Source organism: Bacillus rossius (assembly GCF_032445375.1).
Source record: "Bacillus rossius redtenbacheri isolate Brsri chromosome 4 unlocalized genomic scaffold, Brsri_v3 Brsri_v3_scf4_2, whole genome shotgun sequence".
NCBI classification, from domain to species: domain Eukaryota; kingdom Metazoa; phylum Arthropoda; class Insecta; order Phasmatodea; family Bacillidae; genus Bacillus; species Bacillus rossius.
In genome coordinates, this window is record NW_026962011.1 from 44,609,044 (window position 1) to 44,633,217 (window position 24,174).

The 24,174-nt window shown below is 35.5% G+C and overlaps 1 protein-coding gene across 4 annotated transcripts in view; it reads left to right on the plus strand.

Annotated features, from left to right (window-relative positions):
• The first annotated feature begins 234 nt into the window (after nt 1–234).
• The window catches only part of LOC134542076 (dachshund homolog 1-like), a 544,392-nt gene continuing 520,452 nt past the window's right edge, over nt 235–24,174 (plus strand). For 3 of the 4 annotated variants that reach the window (XM_063385986.1, XM_063385985.1, XM_063385987.1), the window contains exon 1: nt 664–775. In XM_063385986.1, coding sequence (XP_063242056.1) covers nt 714–775 — 62 coding nt within the window. In that variant the 5' untranslated portion in view covers nt 664–713. Of the gene's footprint in view, nt 316–663; nt 776–24,174 lie in introns of those variants that run through there. The other variant, XM_063385989.1, reaches the window with a different exon arrangement.

A 24,174-nucleotide genomic window follows, 5' to 3' on the forward strand; every position in this document is an offset into this window, starting at 1 on the left:
CTCCACGTCCGACCCCACGGCCAACGAGTGCAAGCTCGTCGACTACCGCGGCCAGAAGGTGGCCGCCTTCATCATCGCCGGCGACACGATGCTGTGCCTGCCGCAGGCCTTCGAGCTGTTCCTGAAGCACCTGGTGGGCGGGCTGCACACCGTGTACACCAAGCTGAAGCGCCTGGACATCGTGCCGCTGGTGTGCAACGTGGAGCAGGTGCGCATCCTCCGAGGGCTGGGCGCCATCCAGCCGGGCGTGAACCGCTGCAAGCTGCTCAGCTGCAAGGACTTCGACATCCTGTACCGAGACTGCACCACGGCCAGGTACGTGGTCCTAGCTGGCGCCTGGCCTGTGTCGCTACCGCCGCCGGGCGCTCGTATTCGCCCCGGGACGAACACTCCCTCACTCTCCACGTCTTGACTCACGTTCCACCAACACACCTTCCTTCCAGCTCTTCCGATGTGTGCGCCGTCTGTCGACCACTGGATCGTGCTGTTCTTTGTCTCTTTGTTTACTTTCACCTTCTCTCTCGCCCTTGACACACATATGAAGCTGTTGTTATTTTTATTTGTGTTGTTGATTTATTTCCCCCCCCCCTTTTTTCCTCCTTGCCAGGGGTGTGCAAATTCCTAACGTCTTGCCCATGTTGTCTTGTTGCAGGGGCGAGTTCAGGCAACCATTACGACATGCGCAAAACGTTGGGAATTTCAACCCCTCGCAAATGCATGTGTCGGCCGCTTCTGCTGCAGTGATGGTGAAAAACCACGAAAATCTTCTCATGAGGTAGTTCAGATAATTTCTGTTTCTCTTCTTTCTGTCTCTAGTTGTACGGCCCACCCCGTTTTCTTCATATGCATGCGTGACTCTTCCTTCAGTACACACACATATTTTTATTCAATAGGTTACATAGAACACATCATTGTTTTTTCCTCCATCTCCGTAGGATTTTTGCCTCTATTTTTATTACTTTTCTGTGACGTGAAATTTTGTAGAGTTTTTTTCTCTTGAAAGCAAATAATTGCAGTATGCTTCAATTATTCAAAGATTGAAATTTTAAATCTATATTGCGTGTTGTTCCTTAATTTTTTTTCTTTATGAATCGAAAAGTAGGCCTATTACGTGGTAAATTTGCTGCAAACAAACTTCTTGCTTTTCATGCGTTCATTCCGGGAAATATTTGTTTAGTGTTTAACGTGAAACAACGTGTTTATTGACGGTGAGTTTTAAAAAATGTTAAATCTATTTTTTTCTCTCCACGTTTCAGCGATGCCAGTGTCAATAGTCGGTATATGTCTTTACTCAGTATAATTAATAATTAATTTTTTATTCGCTAATAACTATCTACATGTCTATTTACTGTGTGACGACATAGTAAAGAATTAGGTAGTGCAACAAGAGTACTTTTCACTGTAAACAAAGCGTAACCTAAATGTGGAGGTTTTTGACTGTGAAGGAATTATGGTTTTTATCGATGTTTTGTTTGCCTGGATGGTCGTGTTAGTACGTCATTCCCGTTGAAATCTTTGCTGAGATAAGTGTCACAAGAATTGAACAATGAACGCAAAGAGAAGATATTTCGCTTGAATTAGCTTGTTATTAATTTCATCTGTAAGATGTCAGAACTGGATATGGTCGGTTGATAAAATCAGGTATGCAACAAAGTGCATTCAGTTGTGGATGTGCATTATTTAACTTTGAAGAAATAAAACGTCTCTCGCTTATGATAAAATTACACGGGTACAAAGTTATATACGGCCTACATGCGCTCTCAGTTGCGATAACCTGACTGACATACAGTGGAATAATCGTCAACTCTCCCGTTAAGATTTATCATAAGGTAGATGTAATTTTGGTTGCGTATCTATTTCCATTTACTCGTAATTCGTCAGTTCTCAACCCATTAAGACGCTAAGCAAACGTGGTCGATTTGAAATGAACCATTACGAAATGTGTAATAATATTACTTTCATGCGTGTATTTTTTACATGTTTTTTGGTTTTTTTATCTTCCTTTAATATTTACAGTTATATAATATTTTTTTACATGCATTTGCGTGTGTTTAAAATTTTAATACCGAAACTAAAATTAGGCTATGTTTGTCACAACTTAAGTTCATTTTAATCATCCGTAAAATGACATCATTGCGTATTAATTTTTTGACAGTGGACCTACAAAAAGGGAGAACTGGATACTTTATTAGCTGCAGATATGTCGTCATTGCAATAGGCTAAATAACCTTACAGACAAATAAACTGATCCCGCTAGCAACATCTTAATCTAGATAGAAGGGTTTACTTACTTTAGTGTTGACTTTTTTATAACGGCATTTTAAAAATCTTGATATGTTGAGCTTCTGCATATCGTTAAAATTAAACATTAGAACACTCGCAAATATTGTCCATATGTCGTAAATGTTTTATGATGGAAGAGGGGTGTAAGGAATAAATATTAAACGCAAATTTTGATCTGAAATGTAGCCTACAGTAAAAGAGAATTGTCACTTGCAACTTTATAAATGTTAACTCCAGACTAACACTTCCAAGAAAATTCGACTGACTCTATGATTTACTATTTACACGTATTTTTCGGCTATAAATTCACTCAAATTTTGTCCCATCTATTTTAAAGCTTACACGATTTTCCATTAGTATTTTTGTTGCTATAGAAACATTATTTCCATTTATATTTTGATTTCAAAGTTGCTGAAAGTTGTGTAGACCATCCTGATTTACGATTTACTCTTGTCACTCATAGTGAACTAAATAAATATAATTATACATTAGAGTGTTCAACCTTACACATTTTAAAACTCATTTCATAAAGGAGCCGTTCGCTTCTGGAAATTAATCACCTAAGTACCCACGCTGATTTTTTGTTCATAAGTCGGTATGAACGGATATTGAATTTTCTGAAATACGGAATGGTTCCTGAAACCATTGTTCTCTTGTCTTTATTTCGGTAAGCTTGGGGGTTAGGTGGTTTATTTCGTTTGTAAGATTGTCAAACGTTGTTTTTCCGCTTCATACCCGTACATTTAGTGTCTCTTCACTGTTAAAAATTTTTATCTTAAAATTACGAAGAACGCTGGTTATATATTATCCAGGGATCTTCGTGAATTTACCATCATCTTCGTAAATTAACGGGTACTAAGTTTATTGTCTTTGAACACGAATCCACGAGTATAATCTCGGAATACTGTCAAAACATAAAAATAAAAATATATATTTAGACTCCTGCGAAAACATTCTTACTTCTTCTACGAGTGTGTTTATCTTAAAAAAACAGAACTTGGAAGTTGTGAAATATGGTGTAATTTTTACGAAGATTCAGTCATATAAAATTATGAAGAACTCTTTGTTTATTTGAGGTGAATTCTTCGTTGAAAAGCACGAAAATTTATTGTAATTTCTAAGAGTGAGTCTAGGAAATATTTATTTTTCAATTTTTGCTATCCATTTACGGTTTTTTTGTACAACTTGTCTTTGGGACATTAATTTATTTCGAAGTTTAAGCGTCCAAATGCGTATTAAAAATATACGAAACATGTACTCTAGAGCCTCCAGTCGGTCACTATAAATATTTTAGAGAATAAGTTCCATTTAGTATATTATTCTCTATAATGCAACAAGTATTACCAAATGAATGTAGCATATAGGGTAAACAATTAAATGGAATCCACAGCATAAAGATAAACTAAAACATTTTCTTTGAAAATAAAAATTCGTGTTATTTATGTTTATTTTTTGTAGGAACATAGTTTTTTTTAAAATAATAGTAGATAGACAACTATTCCAGAAAACTTGTAAGTATTAAGATTTTTATTTCCACTCTGTATACAAACATAATTACGACGAAGTGGTCGCGCTGTTTCAGCAGATGATAATACTACTAATAATAATACTAATAATGTCTCAATCTGAGTGTAGTTAACAGCCTGCCTACAAGTGAGATTTGTTTCCTGCAGAAGTCATTTCCTTAGGCCTATAATACTTAATGCGTTTGAACTGTGTTCGTCTACCCTTAGCATTCTTACGAGAACAATTCCCCGGTGTGAAATGGAATTTTTATTGCACAGTTTAACAAAGTTTTTTTTATTCGAAGTTTTATACTAATATTATTGTTGGGAAACCTGGTCAAAAATCAGATCTAAGTGCCTTCATGAAATACATTATCCTATAAGCGTAGTTTTTTTTTTTTTTTGTAGAATGCATGGCTATATAATAAACATTTCCAAAATTATACACGGCTAGTTTTATTGTGAGCGCACATGAAGATTTTCCTTACACTTTATGTCTGTTAGTTATAAGTATGTCCTAAACTTTATGAAAAAAGGGAAATTCGCAAAGATTAAGGTAGAATTGGAGCACACTTTCCCTACTTTGATGATTAAACGATAATTTTTATAACGTTTTCAATAGGATCACGAGAAATTAATTAACAGCGGTAGAGTGGCTGATAGATGCGTACTCAACCTTGTCGAAAGAACTGCATATTACTCGCTGAAAACTTGGTCAAAGAAGAATCAAAATTAGCTCGATGCATCCAGACGGTATTGAATTTCAGCTGGATTAAAAGTTCTAGTCTGTATACATTATTAATCAAATAATATTAATCGGCACGTTTTATATAAACAGATAAGGAGACGCCTCAAATAAACTAAGGTTTCTTCGTTCTTCTAGATAACTGGATCTTCGTACAAATTACGTTTGGTTCCGAAAAAAAGAGTTGTGTTGGCCTTTGTAAACATGCACAGAGTGTGTTTTAGCTTCATTTATTTATTTATTTATTTATTTATTATCATCTTTATTCATGGCAAAGGTAAGGTGATACATCTTTTCTTGCACTTAAAACACATTTTTTTCCTATTATATCATACATTGAAATTTTACAAAAATTAAGCATAGCAAAAATATAATAGATGATAAAATAGATAATGAGATAGAAACCAGAATCAAGCTGCAACTGAATGTTCAAATATGAGGTAAAAATTAAAAAAATTCAACCAAAAAGCTAACTCACAGGTAACTAAAAGATAAGCATAGGCATACAAGTGCTGGAAAGTAATTGACACTTAAAAAATCAGGCGTTGTTAAGCCAAGATAATAAGTAGTACTAAATTAAAACCAGTCACTCAAACGTTCACACACAGAGTCAAGCAGTAGGTAAACTGCGAAGTGATCAAGGTAAGTAGGTGTTCCAAAGATATTGGGCTAAAAAAGATTTTTTTTTCGTGTTTTGTTAATACTGAGATATTTTTTTGCAAGCTAATGTTCAAAGTAAGTTTACTTAGTGTCCGTAAATTCAAGAAGATAGCCGTAAACTTACGAAGATCAATCGTGGAATTTAGGGCGAAAAATTGTAACAGTAAGTACTTTTAGAATACTTTTTCTGTGTGTTATTTCAAAGTTTCAGTTTAACGAATTGCCTTCACCGCAAATAGAAGCCTAATGGAAATACCTACAAAATACTGATTATTAGAGAACCATGTATTTCACGAAAGCGTCTTGCGTTGAGATGTTATTTTTCAAAACACCGTGGCATTTCTTACTGTTTTGGTCGACAGAAAAACATGTAGTAGTCTTTTTTTCACGCAAATAATTGGAAATTAAACAGTACAGATAACCGCGTTCCCATTGGTGGAAAAAAAATCGCCTTTATCCGACCACAGCCAATAGTAAAAATGTATTGCGAACATCTGAACACGGTCAAGCCGTCACGAAGTTGTCTACTGATTATCATAATCATCATAATCATAATAAGCCACGTTTGATCTCATTCGCTTTTGCGTGGTAGCAGTTTCATAGACTACTTCATAGTCGAGATGACGCGGTTCGTTCGGCGCTAGCCGGGAAGTCGCCTATTGGACAAACAAATTTTATTTAAGCGGGGGGGGGGGGGAGAAGGGGTCCCCCTCCCCTTTTTTTGTAACAGCGGAACTTCGCTCCCGGCCATTTCGAGCTATCTGTCAAGCTTGTTTCGGCCACGTTCGTTTATTTCTTTTTTTATTTCAACGTCCCTCTGCGGACCCCTATAATACCCCCACCACTTTTATCCCCTTCACGTCCCCCCAACTTGTCTTTTTACAAGTTGCGAAACTACTTGTTAAGGGCACAACCGACCGCAATAACGCACAACTCTTTCACGAACCCTTTTTTTCTGATCCCTCCCATCCGTCGAACTCACTTCAATCTTGCCTAAACCTTTAGTTTTATATTGTTAAATGCATAACCTCTACGAGTCATGGCTACTGAGACAAATTCAGGAAAATACCGTTAGGTAGTTAAGGCAGATATATTACACTATTACAATTTTACAAAAAAAAGTGCGCGTAGTAATGTGGGTGCGTTAGAAATTATGGTTATATGGCGTGATAAAAAACTGACATTAATTGTGCAACTAATTAATAGAAATAAAATAATAAAAGGACTGGAGTGATATTATTAATACTTTTGGAAAAGTATAAATTCAAGAAAATTAAGAAAATTAAGTAAGTACTCAGTGTTCAATATTAATATTTACACGTGTACAGAATTATTTTTTAATTTAGTAAAATAAGCGAGATAAATTTAAATTAATAAAAAGTCAATAAATATGCTGATTTTTATTCTAATTTACTATTTTAATTACTTTTCAATAATAATTTGATAATTTTTAAAGCAATTAATTATACACATGGGAGGATAAACTCACTTATATAAATATACTTGAAAATACACTTTAAACACAAATCCTATCACTTATATTCCGAATAAATAAACGTTTTTAATTATGTAGACCAGTATTCAATACAATCATTAAAGTATAAGATTGAAAGGCGCATATATAATTTTTATTTGTATGTAACTTTTTAGTATACTAGCCTTTTTTTTCATCCTGTGAAAATTTCGTTGCATGGTGAGCGCATCGTAAAAATTCACTTCCATCAATTTTTCATAACACGTCTAAAGAAGTATAACTTCAATAATATTGTAGCATGAAGCACACGCTATGTAAGTAAATTGTATTTAATTCTTTAGAAATTAAGGAAATAGATCAACATTAAATAATTCAGTGGTAAACAACACGCATAATAAATATAAGCCTTAATAAATAGTAAAAATCACTTACGGGAAAATTATTTATGATAACCTACTGTGAGAAAGGCTGTTAAATACGCTCCAATATGTTTAGAAAACAAAATTAAGTTAATTGCACATTTTATACGAAAATCAAACAATGCTGAATGAATGACATTTAAGACTAATTTTTATGTGATTTTAGACAAAACAACAAAAAAAAAATTGAGACAATGTTTTTCATCAAAATCGCAATGAATCACAAAATACACTACTTTCGCACATATTTAACGCTTTCGAAACGAAAATTTGATTGTTTGTGAACGAGTATGAAATCACGATTCAAATATTGAAACGTTTTTATTTTCAGTATAAATTTTTTACACACGAAGACTAACGTGAAATTAAAATAAAACATATGCAAACTTAATTTAGTTACTTCTGAGTAGGGTGATTGTATTTTTAATTTTTGACTGCACGATGAAAAAGTAAACTGATGAACATTAGTCTTCCATGACCTTAAATTGCAATATTAGAAATTTTTACTTTAAATGTACGTGTAACTCTGGTTACGAAAAAATATTCAGGGGTATTTATAAATATTCGGATTGTAGGATTATTAATAAATCTTCAGAAATTTAAAGCGTCCAGCGTCCACACACGTTGTTATCGTGTGAACAACGGAACACAGAACTAAGTCGTTATCAGGACTTAGTTTCTACAAAGATTTAGTTATCTGAAACTACGGGGTACTCTTCGTTTATCTGAGGATCACTCGTTGAAAAGTCATAAATTGCTGTGCAATTTCTGACAGTGTACCCTCTCCGTAGCCAACCTGTTGAAGTGCAAATACATGACTAAATTATTAAGATGACTATTTGCTTTTAAGAAAAAAGACCGGGACCATTAATACGGTGAATTTAACCTCGCATTCTTGTTAGTTTCCAGCATTTTGCAGATAAGTTTAGAACAACCATGGCTGCCGACTGATCGATGTTCGTCGCTAGGAAAATGAGCGCGGATAGACATGAGCTCTAATAAATGCAAATTGCGATATACAGAGCCCAACAGCAGTGGCATCCATCGGCGATGAGCACTTTTCTCATAAATTGCCGTGCGTATGGAAATTTCGGACGGAATAGCAAGTCGGAATGTCTACTGTAATGGGAAACGAACCAATTGGGTGAAATACGAAGTATGCCAGATTTGAAAAAAAAAAATTATGCGTAGTTGGACGGCTAGGTGAATACAAATTGCGACAACTGACGTTTGCATTTTTTTTTTTAAATTTTACATCGCGTATAAGAGACATATGATGTTCATCTGCTTTCACGTAAAACTACCAAGGATTCTACCTACATCTAATGGCACAATTAAGTAGTTCGTTTTGGGTTTAGATTTTTTTGTTATTATGTTTGAAGTTACAGTTTTGGATACATGTGATCCAGATCGTTTCTCGCCCAGTGAATTTCTTTAATGTTTTATTGTCTGACGATTCGATAAAGCGCGCTAGAAATTATTGTACAGTAGAGTGAAAATGTTTTCCCTTCAAATAAGTAGAATTGACTGCTGTATCTGTAAAACAGTGATTAATGTGATTGGACTTAATTTTTATAGAGCAGTTTTCATTGATTTTTTAATTATAAAGAAATTATCCTAAACTGGACGCATTTTCAGGAATTAAAGCCACGGGTCTGTAGATCACGATTACAATACTAAGCCGAGTCAGTTTATTCCGTTTGCTGGAACTCATTTCACTACAGATCCAGTGAACGATCTGTAGAATGTTGGCCAATAACTGTTATGTACTGAGACAACTCGGAAGAAACCGCTTTGTATCTCTTACAAAATATTTTGGAAAATTCTCCCAGGAAAATATTTTTGCAGGCCCAAAATATTCTGAAATTACTCAAAAATTATGGTGATAAAACTTCCTGTGTCACTGACAAACAAACTTATTCAAAAACACGGGAATTGTCTGGCAGGTTGAATTTCGGCCTTACAAAATATTCGTCCAATATCCTGTCTTTGTTAAATATGAATATTGGCGGAGTTACGATTAATAGGAAATCATACTTCTATTATTAAAATTAACAGCAAAGTATGTAACTTAATCTAGTGAGTAACATTATTGTGGTTAGTTTGCACATTAAGTTTAATGTTTTGTAGTCGTATTCAGCTATTTCAAGTACAGTGCAAACAGAAAATAACAGCGCCACATGTTACTGTAAAAAATATGATGAATTGATACAAAAAGTTGGGAATGAGTGGGAAAAATATTATTTGTTGCTTACGAGTATAATGTGTAATTTTAGGTTACTTTTTGCTTTATCTGTACAATAACTTATGTTGTCTCAAAATTGGTAGTAAATTAAATTTGTCTCTAATGTAAAAATCTTAATAAATTTACATTATTCCAGTTGTTATAACACATTATAAACTATTTACTGCGTTTGGGACAAAGTTTTTATATTTTGCAATTTACATGACATTGGTATAGTCAAATGATAAAATCACGCAATTTTCAAAAACCTTACGCAGTTGAGATAAATGTTTTTAAACTGTTTTGTAAACAATTTTACGTTCCAAGCCAATTTATTTTGTATTTAAAATACCTTCTCCAGCTCAATACATTTTTATTTACAATGAAAAATAGTGTCTGTCTAAAAATAAAAATTTGGTTTGGAACCCTAAACGTATTTCTTTGAATACATAAGAAATATTTGCTTAAAATTTACAAATATATATAGACTGATTCAATTTTACGAATTTTATTTCCCGTTTGCAGACCATGTATTTTTTTTATACAAACAAATCTCTCTCAAACTGCATGTTCTGATGAAAAACTTGAAATTTCAAAATTATTAAAATCTGAGCATGAAATAATAGAATATTAATAGTTTCCGTGTGTCACTTACAATTAGTCTAATTGTTTACTAACTGGGGTTCTAATACGTCTAAGCACATCCAAAAACTGATTAAAAGGTTGCAAATCTTGTGCAAAAAGTCCAAACAAATAGTCTTGTTTAGTTAAAATCATTACAAGCTCAAAAAATATAACTTTAAAGTAATTTTTTTCGTGGTAAAATTTATGGCTGGAATCACTATTTAAATTTTCTAGCACTCTATCAAAAATAAAATTATTTAGATAATACAGTTTTTTTTAATGTATTGAAATCGTGTAAATATTATTTCGATTGCAACTTATTCGATGTCTAAACATTGTAAGAAGTTACGTAAGACAAATATCATGTCATAAGCAGTTAACTTACGTAAAAAAAAAAACAGGTGCTTAAATTTTCAAAATACGGACATGTATATCCCGACTTTTTTTCAGCATACTAAACACAACAGGCGTTAAATCAGTATTTTACGTTCCTTAACATCTTAAATGTCAACTTCCACACTATTTAACATGGAAATGTTTCTTAGGATCATCAAGATTTATGGGGAAATAATATACAATATGTTTTAGTGATATTGATTTGTAAAATTATTCTTTAAGTGAATGGTTGCCTTAGTTTCCTTAATTAATTTCACAACTGCGCATTACGGCTGCCGGTTAAGTATTATGCGAGTGTAGCATTAAAAGTACAAATTTATAAAAAGTACATAAAATCAAATATATATTAGTGTTTGTTACTGCTTACTTAGATTCCTGTTTCAATTTTATCCCCCAAAGTGTTTCGGTTTTTTAAGATAGCTTATTAAAATGGTGTATTTATTTCTTAGCAGATTGTTAATAAAACAGTCACCAGCAAAAACAAAATTTGTTGATAGGAGTTGAGTATGTTGAGTAACTATGCAAAACCAAATAGTAATGATCACATTAATATACAATGGTTTGGCAGTGATCTAGACATTTAGTGTAGTCTACGGGTTCTGCGGCTTCCGATGTACACAATTCAAGGCATGATCAACAACTTTCCACGTAGGTACGTATCGTAGTGCAGTATTTCTTTAGCGTTTATGAGAACATATGTGCGACTATTCGTAATGTCACTTCATCATTATAACAAAAAAAAATATTTAGTAAAAGTATAGGTAGTTAGTTTTGGTTGAAGCAATATACCTACCAAGTATACAAAATAATTTTATTTGAAAAAAATTGATTACAGTAGTGAGTATAATCGATTTTATGAAACTTACAATCAGAAATTTTCAACTATAATAAATTAATTTCAGGATAAATAATGAATAAACCGACTTGGAAGTGATTTTTATAACTACCTTCATTTTTTATCTGAAGAATACTTTGGATATTTATTATATAGCTTAAATTCAAAGCAATATTGAGATAAATATATCTGCTGGTTTAAATTAATCTTTTTTTTATATTATTTATTTTATTTTAAATACTTTATAATAGGCTTGGGCACGAATAGGCATGAAAATATTTTTCCAAAATTTTTGCATTTGTTTTGAGGATAGAGTGACATACCAATATCTCAATTTGTAACAGCGTGGTGGGGAAATGTAAAGTTTTTGTAATTTCAAAAGCACTGTTAAAGTTTCCGTAAACTGAACTGAAATATTTTGCAGTGCTTAACAAACAAAAAAACCTACGGATTGGCACAATTATTTTTTTGTAATCATGGAACTTTTGTAGGAAGCAAACATTTTGAAGAGCAGTAATTGTATACCTGTAGGAAAAAAAAACTGCAGAAATTAATGGGAACCATAAACCTAATGAAAACTTCTAAGAAAATCAGGCGAAGATTGTATGTGTGTTGCGTATGTGAACACTACCTGTTCAATTCTCGCCAACCTGTAAAACAGCCAGACTTAACTTCACTAATGCCCACGGCATTTCTACTTGCGCAATTGGCCAGAAAACCGCGCAATGTGGTAGTAATCATATGTTAACTAAACATTGTTGCGTAGACCGTAACCTTGTTTCTTGTCTATTAATAAAATACGCCCTTTTCACGACCCACAATTCATATAAATCAAAAGTACGACTTTTTTTTAAAGAAATGGCTGGCTAAATTAATGACTACGTATTACAGTGAAAAAATATAATTTTTGAACTCACCTCGATCTCGTACAATTTAGTACCTACAGTCTAGAGAAATTATTTTAAGTAGCCCAAGTTATCTTAAAAAAAACTATAGTTTACATGCTGTCAATGTTCAGTTTCCACACTGTTAACAATTTTCAGCTTCAATTTACGAAGAACGCTGGTTACGAATTATTCAGGAATCTTCGTAAATTTACTTCGTAGGTAATTAATTCATTTACTTCCGAAATAATTCCACAAAAATAACCTTGTATACAATCATAGCATTCAAAAAACTGTTGAAAACTACTGCAAAAATAAAAATTATACCTTCCACGTGTCTGTTTATCATGTTTACAATGAAAAAAAAAACTCAAAATTCTAAATACGGGTTGTTTCCACGAAGACCGAGTTATCAGAAACTACGAACTCTTCATATATTTCAGGCGCATTCTGCGTTGAAAAGTTCGTACAATTACTGTTATTTCTAACAGTGAATTTGTCTCACTTGCCTGCCGTTTACGGGTTCTTTATAAAGTTAATCCAGCCTTTAATTTTTCCTCCGTGGTAATAGGAAATTTCCATATTTGGTCCAAATTTTCGAACGGCATATCGATTGAACCTTTTCGGACTACCTTCGAAGCATGTTTACAATGTGGTCACTCAGTTTTCTAATAATGACCTGTTTTCATTTTGTTTCTTGATGCTTTCATATTTTACATTTTATAACTTAAATGATTTATTATTGCAAAAAAAAAATATTTAATAATATTCTGATTGAAGATTAATTTGGAAACACGCAAGGCCTGTGCTTTCTGCTTGGGCTTCAGTAACTATCTTGCAAGGGTCTTTTTTACTATACAGGATACGATCAGTAAATCTCGTACGTCTTTCTGAGACGTTAGCTCTTATCTGAAGGGTTGTTTGCACTAGCCAAACACGTCAAGATTCAAGCCGGCGGTTAAACAGCGCCTAACTCTAAATTCTTGTAGGCTTATACTTCTCATAGTTTTACTGCGTGCGTACATACGTTTCAAAAAGCACTCTCAGCTCTCGGGAGCAGTCTGTAGGCCTGCGTCACTCTTGCCAAAGGGGAACTGTAGGCCTACTTCAAAACTTGCATTTTGTTGCTTAACATGCGGTATATAGCTCTGGTGCGAAATGAGCCAATGGCGGCTGATAATTTTCCCAAAATGAACACTTTTTTTAAAATAAATCTCTGAAAATATTCCTTTCTCACACGTCCATGTAGCCAAGGCGAGCCAAGTCGTTCCAAAGTTTATATTTGCTTATCTAAAAACAACTTAAGGTTAGGGATGGGCCAATCCAATTCTCAAATAGGGACCTAGCATAAAAGCTTAGGATTCGACATTCGAGAAAAAATACTCGAAAAAAATTTTAGTGGAAATAAACTAAATTAAAAAAATTCTACAGTGATAATCTCTTAAGTTTACTAGGCCAATTTTTTTCTTCATATCTATATTCCCTAACGTGTAATCATAGAAAAAAAATTACAATATGTATTGTTTCTGGAAACTTAGTTTGTGAAACAACCATTTAAAGGGTTGAATGTTTCAGCACCATAGTTATTTTTTTAAAACTTGACACCGAGAATCGGATTCGAAGAGTATTTATAAGAGGTAACTCTCTGGGACTCGAATTCGAGATTCGGATTCCAGAAAATTTGGATTTGGCACATCAATACTTAAGATATTTTCAATTTACCAATTTTAACTAACATACTAATACACTAAGCAGTAAGGAAACTACTGCATTTGACGTTTATAAAATGTTATCCGAACCCAGTTCGGAAGAATTTTTAGCACTTTTTCAATAAGACACGCATTAATATTGCATAGAATAATTTTTGTTTATATTGATAAAATAATCTGTACGAAAAAGTAGAAGTAACTTCAAACAATTACAGATCCCTTTTTTTAAGATAACGAAATTTATTTAGTGGTAATGTTCATAGTTACAGGTGAAATATTTTCGAATCTAACACGAAAAGTTCTGTTTACCTCTGCCCCCAAGAAATTCACAATTCAGTTTATTATTAAGGTCTGTGCCATGTTACTATCTCAAATTCGACAGTTCTTAAAAATTAGTACGAGTGGTTACCCGTTTCCCTTACAAAGCATCGTGTGAAGTTTGTTTATGAACACCGTCAATCATCTGAAGTTGTCTAAAAATACTCTTGACAGAACATGATACTTATAACATTGGCAGTACTGTTCAGAAATGTTACATGGCACAGACTATAGTTAGCTGGCCGTCCCAAACTATATCCTGGGCTCACCTCGACCCCTCTCTCTCTCTTTTTCAAAAATCATCGCCTTCTCTTTCGCGGGAGAAAATATCTCAATTTACGCACGTCGGGGCTCGTGTTTACGTCTTTAAGACTATCCCGTCCAATCTCTGAAGTATTTGCGCATCGTCTGGCCGCCTTCATTTTTATTATTCATCCGACAACCTCAACCAAACCCCCCTCCCCCCTTCCTTTCGATGCATTAATCGCCAGGCCAGACTTGTTTATTAAACCGCGCCGTATGCCAACATAACGACGGCGAAGCAGTTCGCCGACCAAAGCCTGCTTGGAGGAGGGAGGGAAGAAAAAAAATTATTTTTTGTCCACCCCTGTACCCGGATTTTGACCCCCCCACCTACGACCAACAATTCTCCACCTCCGTGCCATCGGCTGGCGCGACGGTATTTATTGTGTGCCGGCATTGGGTGCTCCTGCCGGGATTATTATTTTATAGTGGCGCGATAAACAGGCCGAACCTGCGATGCGTGGGACCATTCCGCCTCGCTCCGGTAAACATAGTAAACACATGCGGAGTGGCCGGGCGCCATGTTGGAGCTGGTCTGCGGGAGAACAGAGGAGGAGGAGGAGAATATCTCTCGGATGTTTCCCAAAGAATGTGTGGTGAGGGACAATAGGCTTTTCTGAGGTCGAAAATTGTACGAAACAATTTATTTTTAATTTTTTTTTTAGAGTCAGGGTCTATAATCCGTGGATAAACGCATTCAATAGCCTCCTCTCCACGTCTAAAAAACGTGGCTATTGGCTTATTATTTTCGTTTAATTTGGCGTTCAGTTCTCCAGACATTATATAAAATATTCGCTAATACACAATTCATGGAATAATGTCATTGTAAGTACGTGATAATTTTTTATTTTATTTGAAACAAGATGCATATATATATATATATATTTATGTGTAACATCTTAGCTCTCGGTATGCGACATTTGGTGGAAGTAAATTTCGTGGATGGAACGGTGCTACCACATGTGGCGGATGGTGCAAACCAAAGTTCACAAAGGCAAAGGGAAACTTTATAGTATTAACTGTTTAATGAATTTTAACTAGAGAAGCAGTAGTATTTTTAAAATCCCTTTGTCGAAAATCAAATGCAAAACTGGGGTTTATTTTTTCAAAGCCTTTTTACTTTTATCGGAGCCGTTTCATTACATATTTTAATATTTCAGTCTGCTTATCAAACGGATCGTAGTCGACGTAGCTGCTAGCGAATTCTAGCGGTGGATGCGGAAACTACGTGTGATACGCGTCGAGAAAAGTAGCTGAATATAATATTTGCGAGTACTTATCACGCTCGGCATTATTTTAAAGAATTCTATGTTACGTATTATGTGTTTGCAACATGAAAACACATGCGTTCGATCGTCACCGAGGTCGGATGTTACACATCACTGGAAGTGCTGAAAGAATCGCTCACATTATTTTAAAAAATTTCAGCCACTTTATAGGGCTTTGTCAGTTAGGTCATGCACTTCTGTGATGGCAACCATTTCGAAAATCAAGGTACCTGCGCTCATTACGTGGTCCACAGTTTGTGATTCTCCAACTCGCACGAAATGAGGATCAGTGATCCACAGTGCCGGGCTGTTTACCAAAATAGTCTCAGAGTTTTTTTTTCGCAAACGTCCAGCTCAACGTAGCCCGTGAGTATATTCCTCAATTTTAAAAAAAAGCCATTTCATCAAACATTTGGATCATATTTGTTGACGCCACACTTATGTGGTGCGAGGCATCCAGGCACCATGCGTATAATTCACTGTACCTACCTGGAATAATCCAGTTGAGTTTACGTCGTGGTTAAGTACAGAACTTGCACATTACTTGGCTGTTGTTATTTATCATGTACCCGTCAATGAAATCGTACTTTTAAAGAGGCGTGCAACGTTACTTCGCAACTGACTATAAGTGTTTCATTCGCATGCATTGCATTCACAGATACACAACACTAATTATAAATAGAGACCGGAAAAATTCGCGGATTCATTTCACGATATGACAGAATACAAACAACTGTACCTTTAAATTGCTTCTCTGATTGGCTCACAGTTTATCTGAAGGACTTTGAGCCTATGAAAAACCTTCAACCAAAAAAGTATCGAATCGCAAGCGTCCCAGTTGACAGGTGACACGAGCCAGTAGCCAATGAGCAGGTGGCTTTTGCCCGAGTATGTAGGGGATGGTGGAGTCTATCCTGGAGGTCATCCAAAGTGCAAATTTTTCCAGTCTCTAATTATAAACGTTCCTGGTCTGCACCTTTTGTACACGATTACATTCGTTTTCCACAAAGAAAGGCACACTGTGTTCTCACAATGGTTCCGAGCATTAATCGACACTCACGCAATAAACAACTCGTTTGAAATCGACCGTGCTGGCAGGGATTACTATCACTTCTAGCAGAAAATTGATTCTCACGTACGTAGGCGGAAGAACTACCTTCTGAAGCTTTTCCTGGCGGGTTTTTTTCTTTCTTAAATTACACTTTTGCTCGATTATAATGCCGTGTTGTAGATGTTCAGAGCTAGTTCTGTGAGAAAGAGAGATACAAGACCTCTACTTTCTAACTCACCTTGGAGAACGAAACTAGTTTTCGGGATCCTTTACGAGTGGTCGCTTCTAATGCGAAGTAGCTACGTATAGAAGCTGCGAAACGGAGTTAGTGGAGACCTATTTCGCGTGTCCGCTACACCAATCAGAATTTAGAATATTTCAATATAGTCTGACAACCCCTAGAAGAGCTTCCCAGTTCATGTGGACATTCGTCCAATCAACACATACAGAAAACTTTAACCCATTCCTACTGAATGAAAACACTTGACAAGAGTTATAATTGTAAGCGTACACAATACTTCTACGAAAATACTGCGTGCTTGTCATGTTCTAAAACAAAACAAATACATCTTTCTTTGAGAACATAATTTACCAAATTTTGGAATCTTTTATTTCCAGTAAATCTTCAACCGCTTTTGCCTTCTCGATAAATGTTGACACATGCATTCGTAAGCAACTAGTTATTCCATATAACGGAAATCAAATTAAAAATAATAATACATCCAATAAAGACAACAGTTAAAAATGTACACAATTATAGTATGTAGTTTATTTTTTTTGAGACTGATGTATAAGATATTGTTAGAAGCTTATTGGCTTTTCAAACATACATAAAAACCTACAAAAATATTTTAAAACAATTCAGTTGTAGCATACCTACGTTATTACGGGAAGGAAATGTAAATGGCTGACTCTGTACTAATTAACAGCTCTTCAAAAGTGTAACATGAAACCAAATTGTGGTTGGAGAAGGGACAGCGATAGGCTACTCAAAAGGTACATAAATTTAGTTATATCAGTACAAAATTCCTGTTTTTCTGTTTTTGTTTATTCACCTTTTATAGATATAGAAAATTAATACTGTTCATGCACATGTTCGTGTCATATATATACAATGACATTAGAAATATTTTGCAATGTGTTTATGTTCACACAAGTAGCTTGAGAAAATAAATCCTCTACAAAGCAGTGAACTTATTAAAAACCATTTTTATGGGAAACATAGGAAAATTTAACAATGAACTTACATATCGCCACAACATATTAATTCCACTATTTTCAATACATCCCAAGTTGGATAGTACGCGAAACACACCAGTTTCTAAATATTTGACGGTATACATGTATGTATCTTTCAGTACAAATAATCAAGTTAAATTAGCACTCCACCCTTTTTCTTGTGTTCTGACACAACGATATTCAAGTTAATATCTATAGCGAAGTTTACTATGCTAGTTAAGCAACCCCCTAAAATGTAGCGCCCCGCCTGCCCCTATCTAGTTACGTCCTTGCTTATACATGTCACTTGTGCTTGGAAAGTTGCTTGAAAACAGAAGGACGCAAAGAATTCCCTGTAGATGCTGCCCTGCCCTCGTGTTATTTCCTGGGCCCGTGCTTTAACCGAGCCCGGGTGGTTTCCTTGCTTCGCCTCGTAACAGTTATCCACTCTAGCAGTCACTCTTGTTTATGATACACTTTTCGGTTGTTTGCGGAAGAGAATATCTGCCAGTGCTTTCCTCAAAGAACTCAGGGCTATTCTCAAACGTTCATTCCGGTTATTTTCGTAAGTATATACCTTCCTAAGTGATGAGCAGTTACGTAAAAATCCTGCTTCGAGGTTCTCGGTCTAACCCGTCTTGCACAACAACAAGTTTTCGTAAATGGCCCCAAAATTTAGCTACAAAAAAAATAATACGTTCAAAGGCAAAATTTGAAAGTAAATTGTGTTTATCAACTTCCTCTAAGGTTTGTAAAAAAAGGCAAAAAAAAAAAAATAGCTTGTGCAATAATTTTGAAGAAAAAAAACCAGAGGTCGTTTTAAACGATAAATTATGGTACAATTTTGCTAATTTAAACATTTTTAAAATTGCTATATTTACAACTGTATATAATCAACTCAAACATAGCTAGTAAAATGACTGTAAGTACTATACTTCGAATTCTTAATGAAAGGTCAAAGTGTGAACAAAAAGTACATACATGTAACATTCGGCATAATCATGGCATATATTTGTCTCTGACCATTTTATCCTTTACTTGATTAACTCATATTTACATGTAGACCACTATGGTTTATGATAACGATAATTTTGACGTGTGTCGGAAATATATTAATTCGAAGACTTCTAGATTGATCAACTTAAAGTGAAAAAAATATTGATGAGTTTTTTTAGGAGTTGTTTGTTATTTCTAAACAGTTAATGAAAAAAAACCTTGTTTTAACAAAGACAGCAAACACAAATTATGAATACCTATATTGAAAAAAAATTAATTATGAGATTTGTTTGAGTTTTTAACACTAATAAGAAACTACAATTTTTTTATTTAGTTATAAAATTGCAAATAAAAACAAAATCTTCCGTTCCGGATTCACAGTGATGCTTTTTCCTTCAAAATTTAGAATTAAATTTTAACTGATAGCTAAATCGTACAAGAGATTGCCTTGCTAAACACGAAGGAATGTTAGTTACAATGTGGTTATGTAACTTGTTGAAAAATTATACACTTTTACGTTACGGAAATTTTTCTGGAATATAAAATCGAGACCCACAATTGAAAACATCCTTCCTACAAATAAATAATGCGAACGTTTGGGGTTTTGCATGTTTGTTACTCAATCGTGTATTTTATACTAAACTGATTCGGATATAATTTAGAACATAGGTAGCTAATATATATATATATATATATATATATATATATATATATATATATATATATATATATATATATTCCTACATGTTAGTCATGTATAGGACTAACACGTAGGAAGGGACTGAAAATATTTTGCGATTTCGATAAATTCTAGCATAGACTCTACGATATTATACATACTCGGGAAAATCCCACCTGATCATTGGCTACAGAATTGTGAGATTCCTATGGTTCGATACTTCTTTTGTTGAATGTTTTTAATTGGCTCAGAATCGTGCAGGTAAATTTGTTGTCCAATCACAGATGCAGCATATAGGTAAACGTGTTTTGATTCTAGCATATCTCAAAATAAATCCGAGATTTTTTTTCCGGTCTCTACACATGAGATGTATAGCATTAAAAAATTTCGCCCTTAAGGGAATGAAACTATGTAAGATGAGTATCATGGGAAGAAACACGTATCCGAAGCCAATAAAGTGGGCGGTAAAATATTGGTACGTTTCTAAATGAGTCGTGAAATGGGAAATTTTGATTTAATACAATTTTTTTGGACATACGCTATCGCATTATTACACTGTTTGTTGTGGAAAAAATTGATGAATGCGAAATGAGAAATAATAATATAAAACATAAAGTCACAGAGAATCAGCTGATGTTGAACAGATGGACCTAACCTGTTAAGTTTCATCGTTGGGGCCCATCTGTTCCACATCAGCTGATTTAGACTTGTTGCCTGTGGGTTTATGTTTTATTATTATTTCTTACTTTGCATTAATGAATTTTGTCAATGAGAAAACAGTGCAAAACTGCGATGGCGTATGTCCAGAATATTGTATTAAATTAAAATATTGGGTATGAATGCTAAGCATAAAGAACTACCAATCCCATGGCTAGAGACCTGCAAACTTCGCGGTTTCGATGGCCTTCAGGATAGACTGCACATACCCCTGTACACTCGGGCAAATAACGCAAGTTCATTGGCTGCCGACTTGTAAGTCGTCTCAGCTGGTTTGTCTGTGATTCGATCCTTCTTTGTTTGGGGGGTAATAACTGGTTGAGATTCATCCAGATGAACAGTAAGCCAATAGCAAGATTATCTAAGAGGTATATGTATTTGACTTCTAGCTTATCGCCTAATGAATCCGCGAATTTTTCCGGTCTCTAACAATCGCTAGCGCAGACATAACTTAGTAAAGTCTAATGTGTGATCGGATTAAAAAAAAATACATGCCCATTTGTATAAATAAAAGATAGGTTAGGTAACGTATGTAACATAAATAAAATTCTCCTCAATTTAAATGTTTTATTTATTTTTAGTTTCGTCTGGGTGATCAAAACTAAAATTAAACTTTATTTGAGTTTGGTCAGCGACATTAAAAATATTATTAAATCATAAAAAATGTATCAGTTGTTGCAAAATAGTGTTTTTTTTTCAACCAAGAAATTTCACGAGCGAGCGGCGAACATCGGATAAGTTCGGGACTGATCGGGGGTTAGTGAATATTAGGCTTCCCAACGCGAAACCCGGTAACCCTAGGAATAAAAGAGGGGAGAAAAAAACTCGTACCATTCGCTCTCTCTCTCGCTCTTTCCCGAAAACGCGCGAGTACCGGTCAGAGAAAGAGAGAGAGAGAGAGAGGTGTTTCCACGCTGTACGAGCTCTCGGGGGCAAACGAAATACGATAAACGGGGTTGTTACAGGCACTATTATCGTAGTACTTGTACCATAATAGAGCTTCGTCCACCACGTACCATGATTAAGCAAACATCAAGAGCACCGGGGTTGTTACAGGTACTGTTATCGTGGTACTTGTAACATAATAGAGTCTCGTCTGCTACGTAAAATGAAAAATAAGTCACGGTACGCAAATGTAGATAAATAATTTGACTTCAATGCAATTAGAAACAGTGAAAAAAGGTAGGTTTGTGAAACAATAAATCGTTCTAAACATTAGTGCCAGTATTTTTAGCTGTTACAAAGTTAGATGGTTCAGAGGTCCATAGCTCTGTTGGATGCATGCTGCAGTTCAAACAATAATACATTTGTGCTGCTTATGTTATTGGTTCACCGTTAATCTGGACTCTTGGCCAATTACATACCACCAATCGAAGAAGTATCGAATCACAAGTTAGTCAGTTGAGACGACTCGCAAGTCAGCAGTCAATGAACTGCTCTCGCGTACGCAGAGGATTGTGTAGTCCATCCAGAAGGTCATCGAAACGGCGAAATTGTTCCAGTCTCTAGTAATGATCAAGCCATTACTAGAGACCTGTAAAATTCGCGATTTCAAATCCCTAAAGGATAGACTCCAAGATCCTTTATGCACTCGTGCAATTTACATCTGCTGATTGGTTACCGACTTGTATCACCTGTTGACTGGAATGATCGTGATTCGCTAATTCTTCTGTTAAAGATTTTTCATTGGCCCAGAGTCCTTCAGATAAACTGTGGCCCAATCACTGAAGCAAAAATAATGTCAAAAGTATTTGGATTCTATCCTATCGCGAAATGAATCCGCGAATTTTACAGGTCTCTAGCCATTACTTGGCGACGGCGTACCATTATATTGGACATGCTGCACCACACGACCAGACGCTGACGACTCAACACCCGACGGAGAGAAAAGAAAAAACCCCTCGAGCATTGCGCAGTCGTCGAAGAACGTGCGTCCGCTCGTTACGCGAAGGTAGACCCCCCTTCTTTCCAACGCGGGGAGGGGGAGAAGGGGTGGGGTATAAATGACACAATTGCACGTTGCACTGCTCTCGGGACTTGTTATTCCCAGTTTTACGCTCCCCCGCCAACATCCGCGATCTCGCGCTTGATGCTGCACCCAATCACGACGGCGCGACGCGAATGGAACGTTTCACCTGCGGCCAATCGGGTTCGACGCACGCACGTCGAAATTCCCGGCCGCGACACCAACTTTCGGATTTCAAAAAATAAAAAAATAAAAAATAAATAAATTCCCATTTCCATTGCATCGCCGCGGTGCGAAGTGACCGAAATTCGTCGAAGAGTACATAAATTCACCCGATGCCCAACTCTCGTCTCATCGTCTATTAAAGCCCTCAAGGTCGACGAGAATTCATTAGTATATGTAAGTGATGTTAGGGTTTTGAAAAAAAATAAAATAAATCAATACAGGTCTCTTGAGAGTTCGCGACGGTAAATAAAAAAAAAAGGAAAACAAGAAAAGCGATCCTGAAACAACACGGCGTCTAGAGAGGGTCTTCTGGAACTCTGGCGTCGAGAGAAACCAGGCGCCCGCCCGTCATCGCCTCGTTGTCGGCCCACGAGGTCGCTACTGACTGACTGATTGGCTGGCTGGTATGCCGCTAAGGTGCTCCCACGCGCGGTAGAACCTCCTCCACCCCCTTCCGCGCGCTGTCCTGGTCACTCCTTCACTCCGCGGGAGATAGTGCCGGGGTTACATTAGCCCGACGATCAAAAATAAACATCAAAACATAAAATATCTCGTCGCCGTTGACATTCGCAACGTACATTCGACAGACATGTAAAGTTTACTTAAGCACTTAAATTAATCTTTTTAACTTTTATTTCGTTAAAGTTACACGATACTATTGAAATTCAGTACTTGACACCACAAATTTATAAATATTAAAATATATTTCAAGGCCAATCTGTGACTCATGCCATGTTTTTCAATTCGCATCCTTTCTTTGCACGAAAGCCCCTCCCGAAAAGTTTTCCTGGAGCCAGTTAACAAACCACGCTGTGCAGGATTTCGTAAACGAATACCCTGATGTACGCAAAATAATGCCACTCTAATATGTCTCTGAATAATGATGTGTAGGCCGTTTTGTCTTCTGCACAGATCACTAGCTTTTCCAATAAAGCAATCCATAGTTTCGACTGTCACGTTGGCGGGGTAGAGTTGTTTGCAAGCGCGAAACGCGCACGGTAGTTTTTTTTAAATGGAACAGAAATATTTATGTAAAATAACAGATGTTTGTAAATATGTACATTTGTACAAAAAGTTGTTCGCAGTAATAATACTAGGTTCGGATTCTTACCTGGGCATATACTTCGTGTTGTTACAGTACCTCCAATAGTTAAAGTTATTTGTAAACCGTTCCCTGAACACCTTTCCTGTATTAACTGCGCATATTAATAATAGGCCTATTCGATTATGTTGTCCACTGTCCAAAAAAAATATGCTTCAGTGAAACATCAATTAAAATATAAAATTATGCACACATTCTTGCAAGAAATATTCAGTATTATCTCGAAAAAAGGACTTTCATATATACCGAAATAAATAACCATAGCCATGTATTGTACGAAGTTACAATATCTTTCTTGTAGGATTACAAACTATTTCATGGAAACTGGTTTCCAGAGGAGTATTTTGTAAAAGTACAGAATAATAATTTTTGCACAGAACGTGCTGAGGATCTGTGGGTTTTCACGGGGTCTTCCTATTGCCCACAACCATTCAGTCTGTCGTTGCTCGATTCCCAGTCGCCTCTCGTAGTCTCAGACGACCCCAATGTTGACAATATGTCAAGCCTTAATAAATTTATCAATTACTCGTTGGATCACGATTTACTAAGCCAACTACCACAATCAGCTGGTTT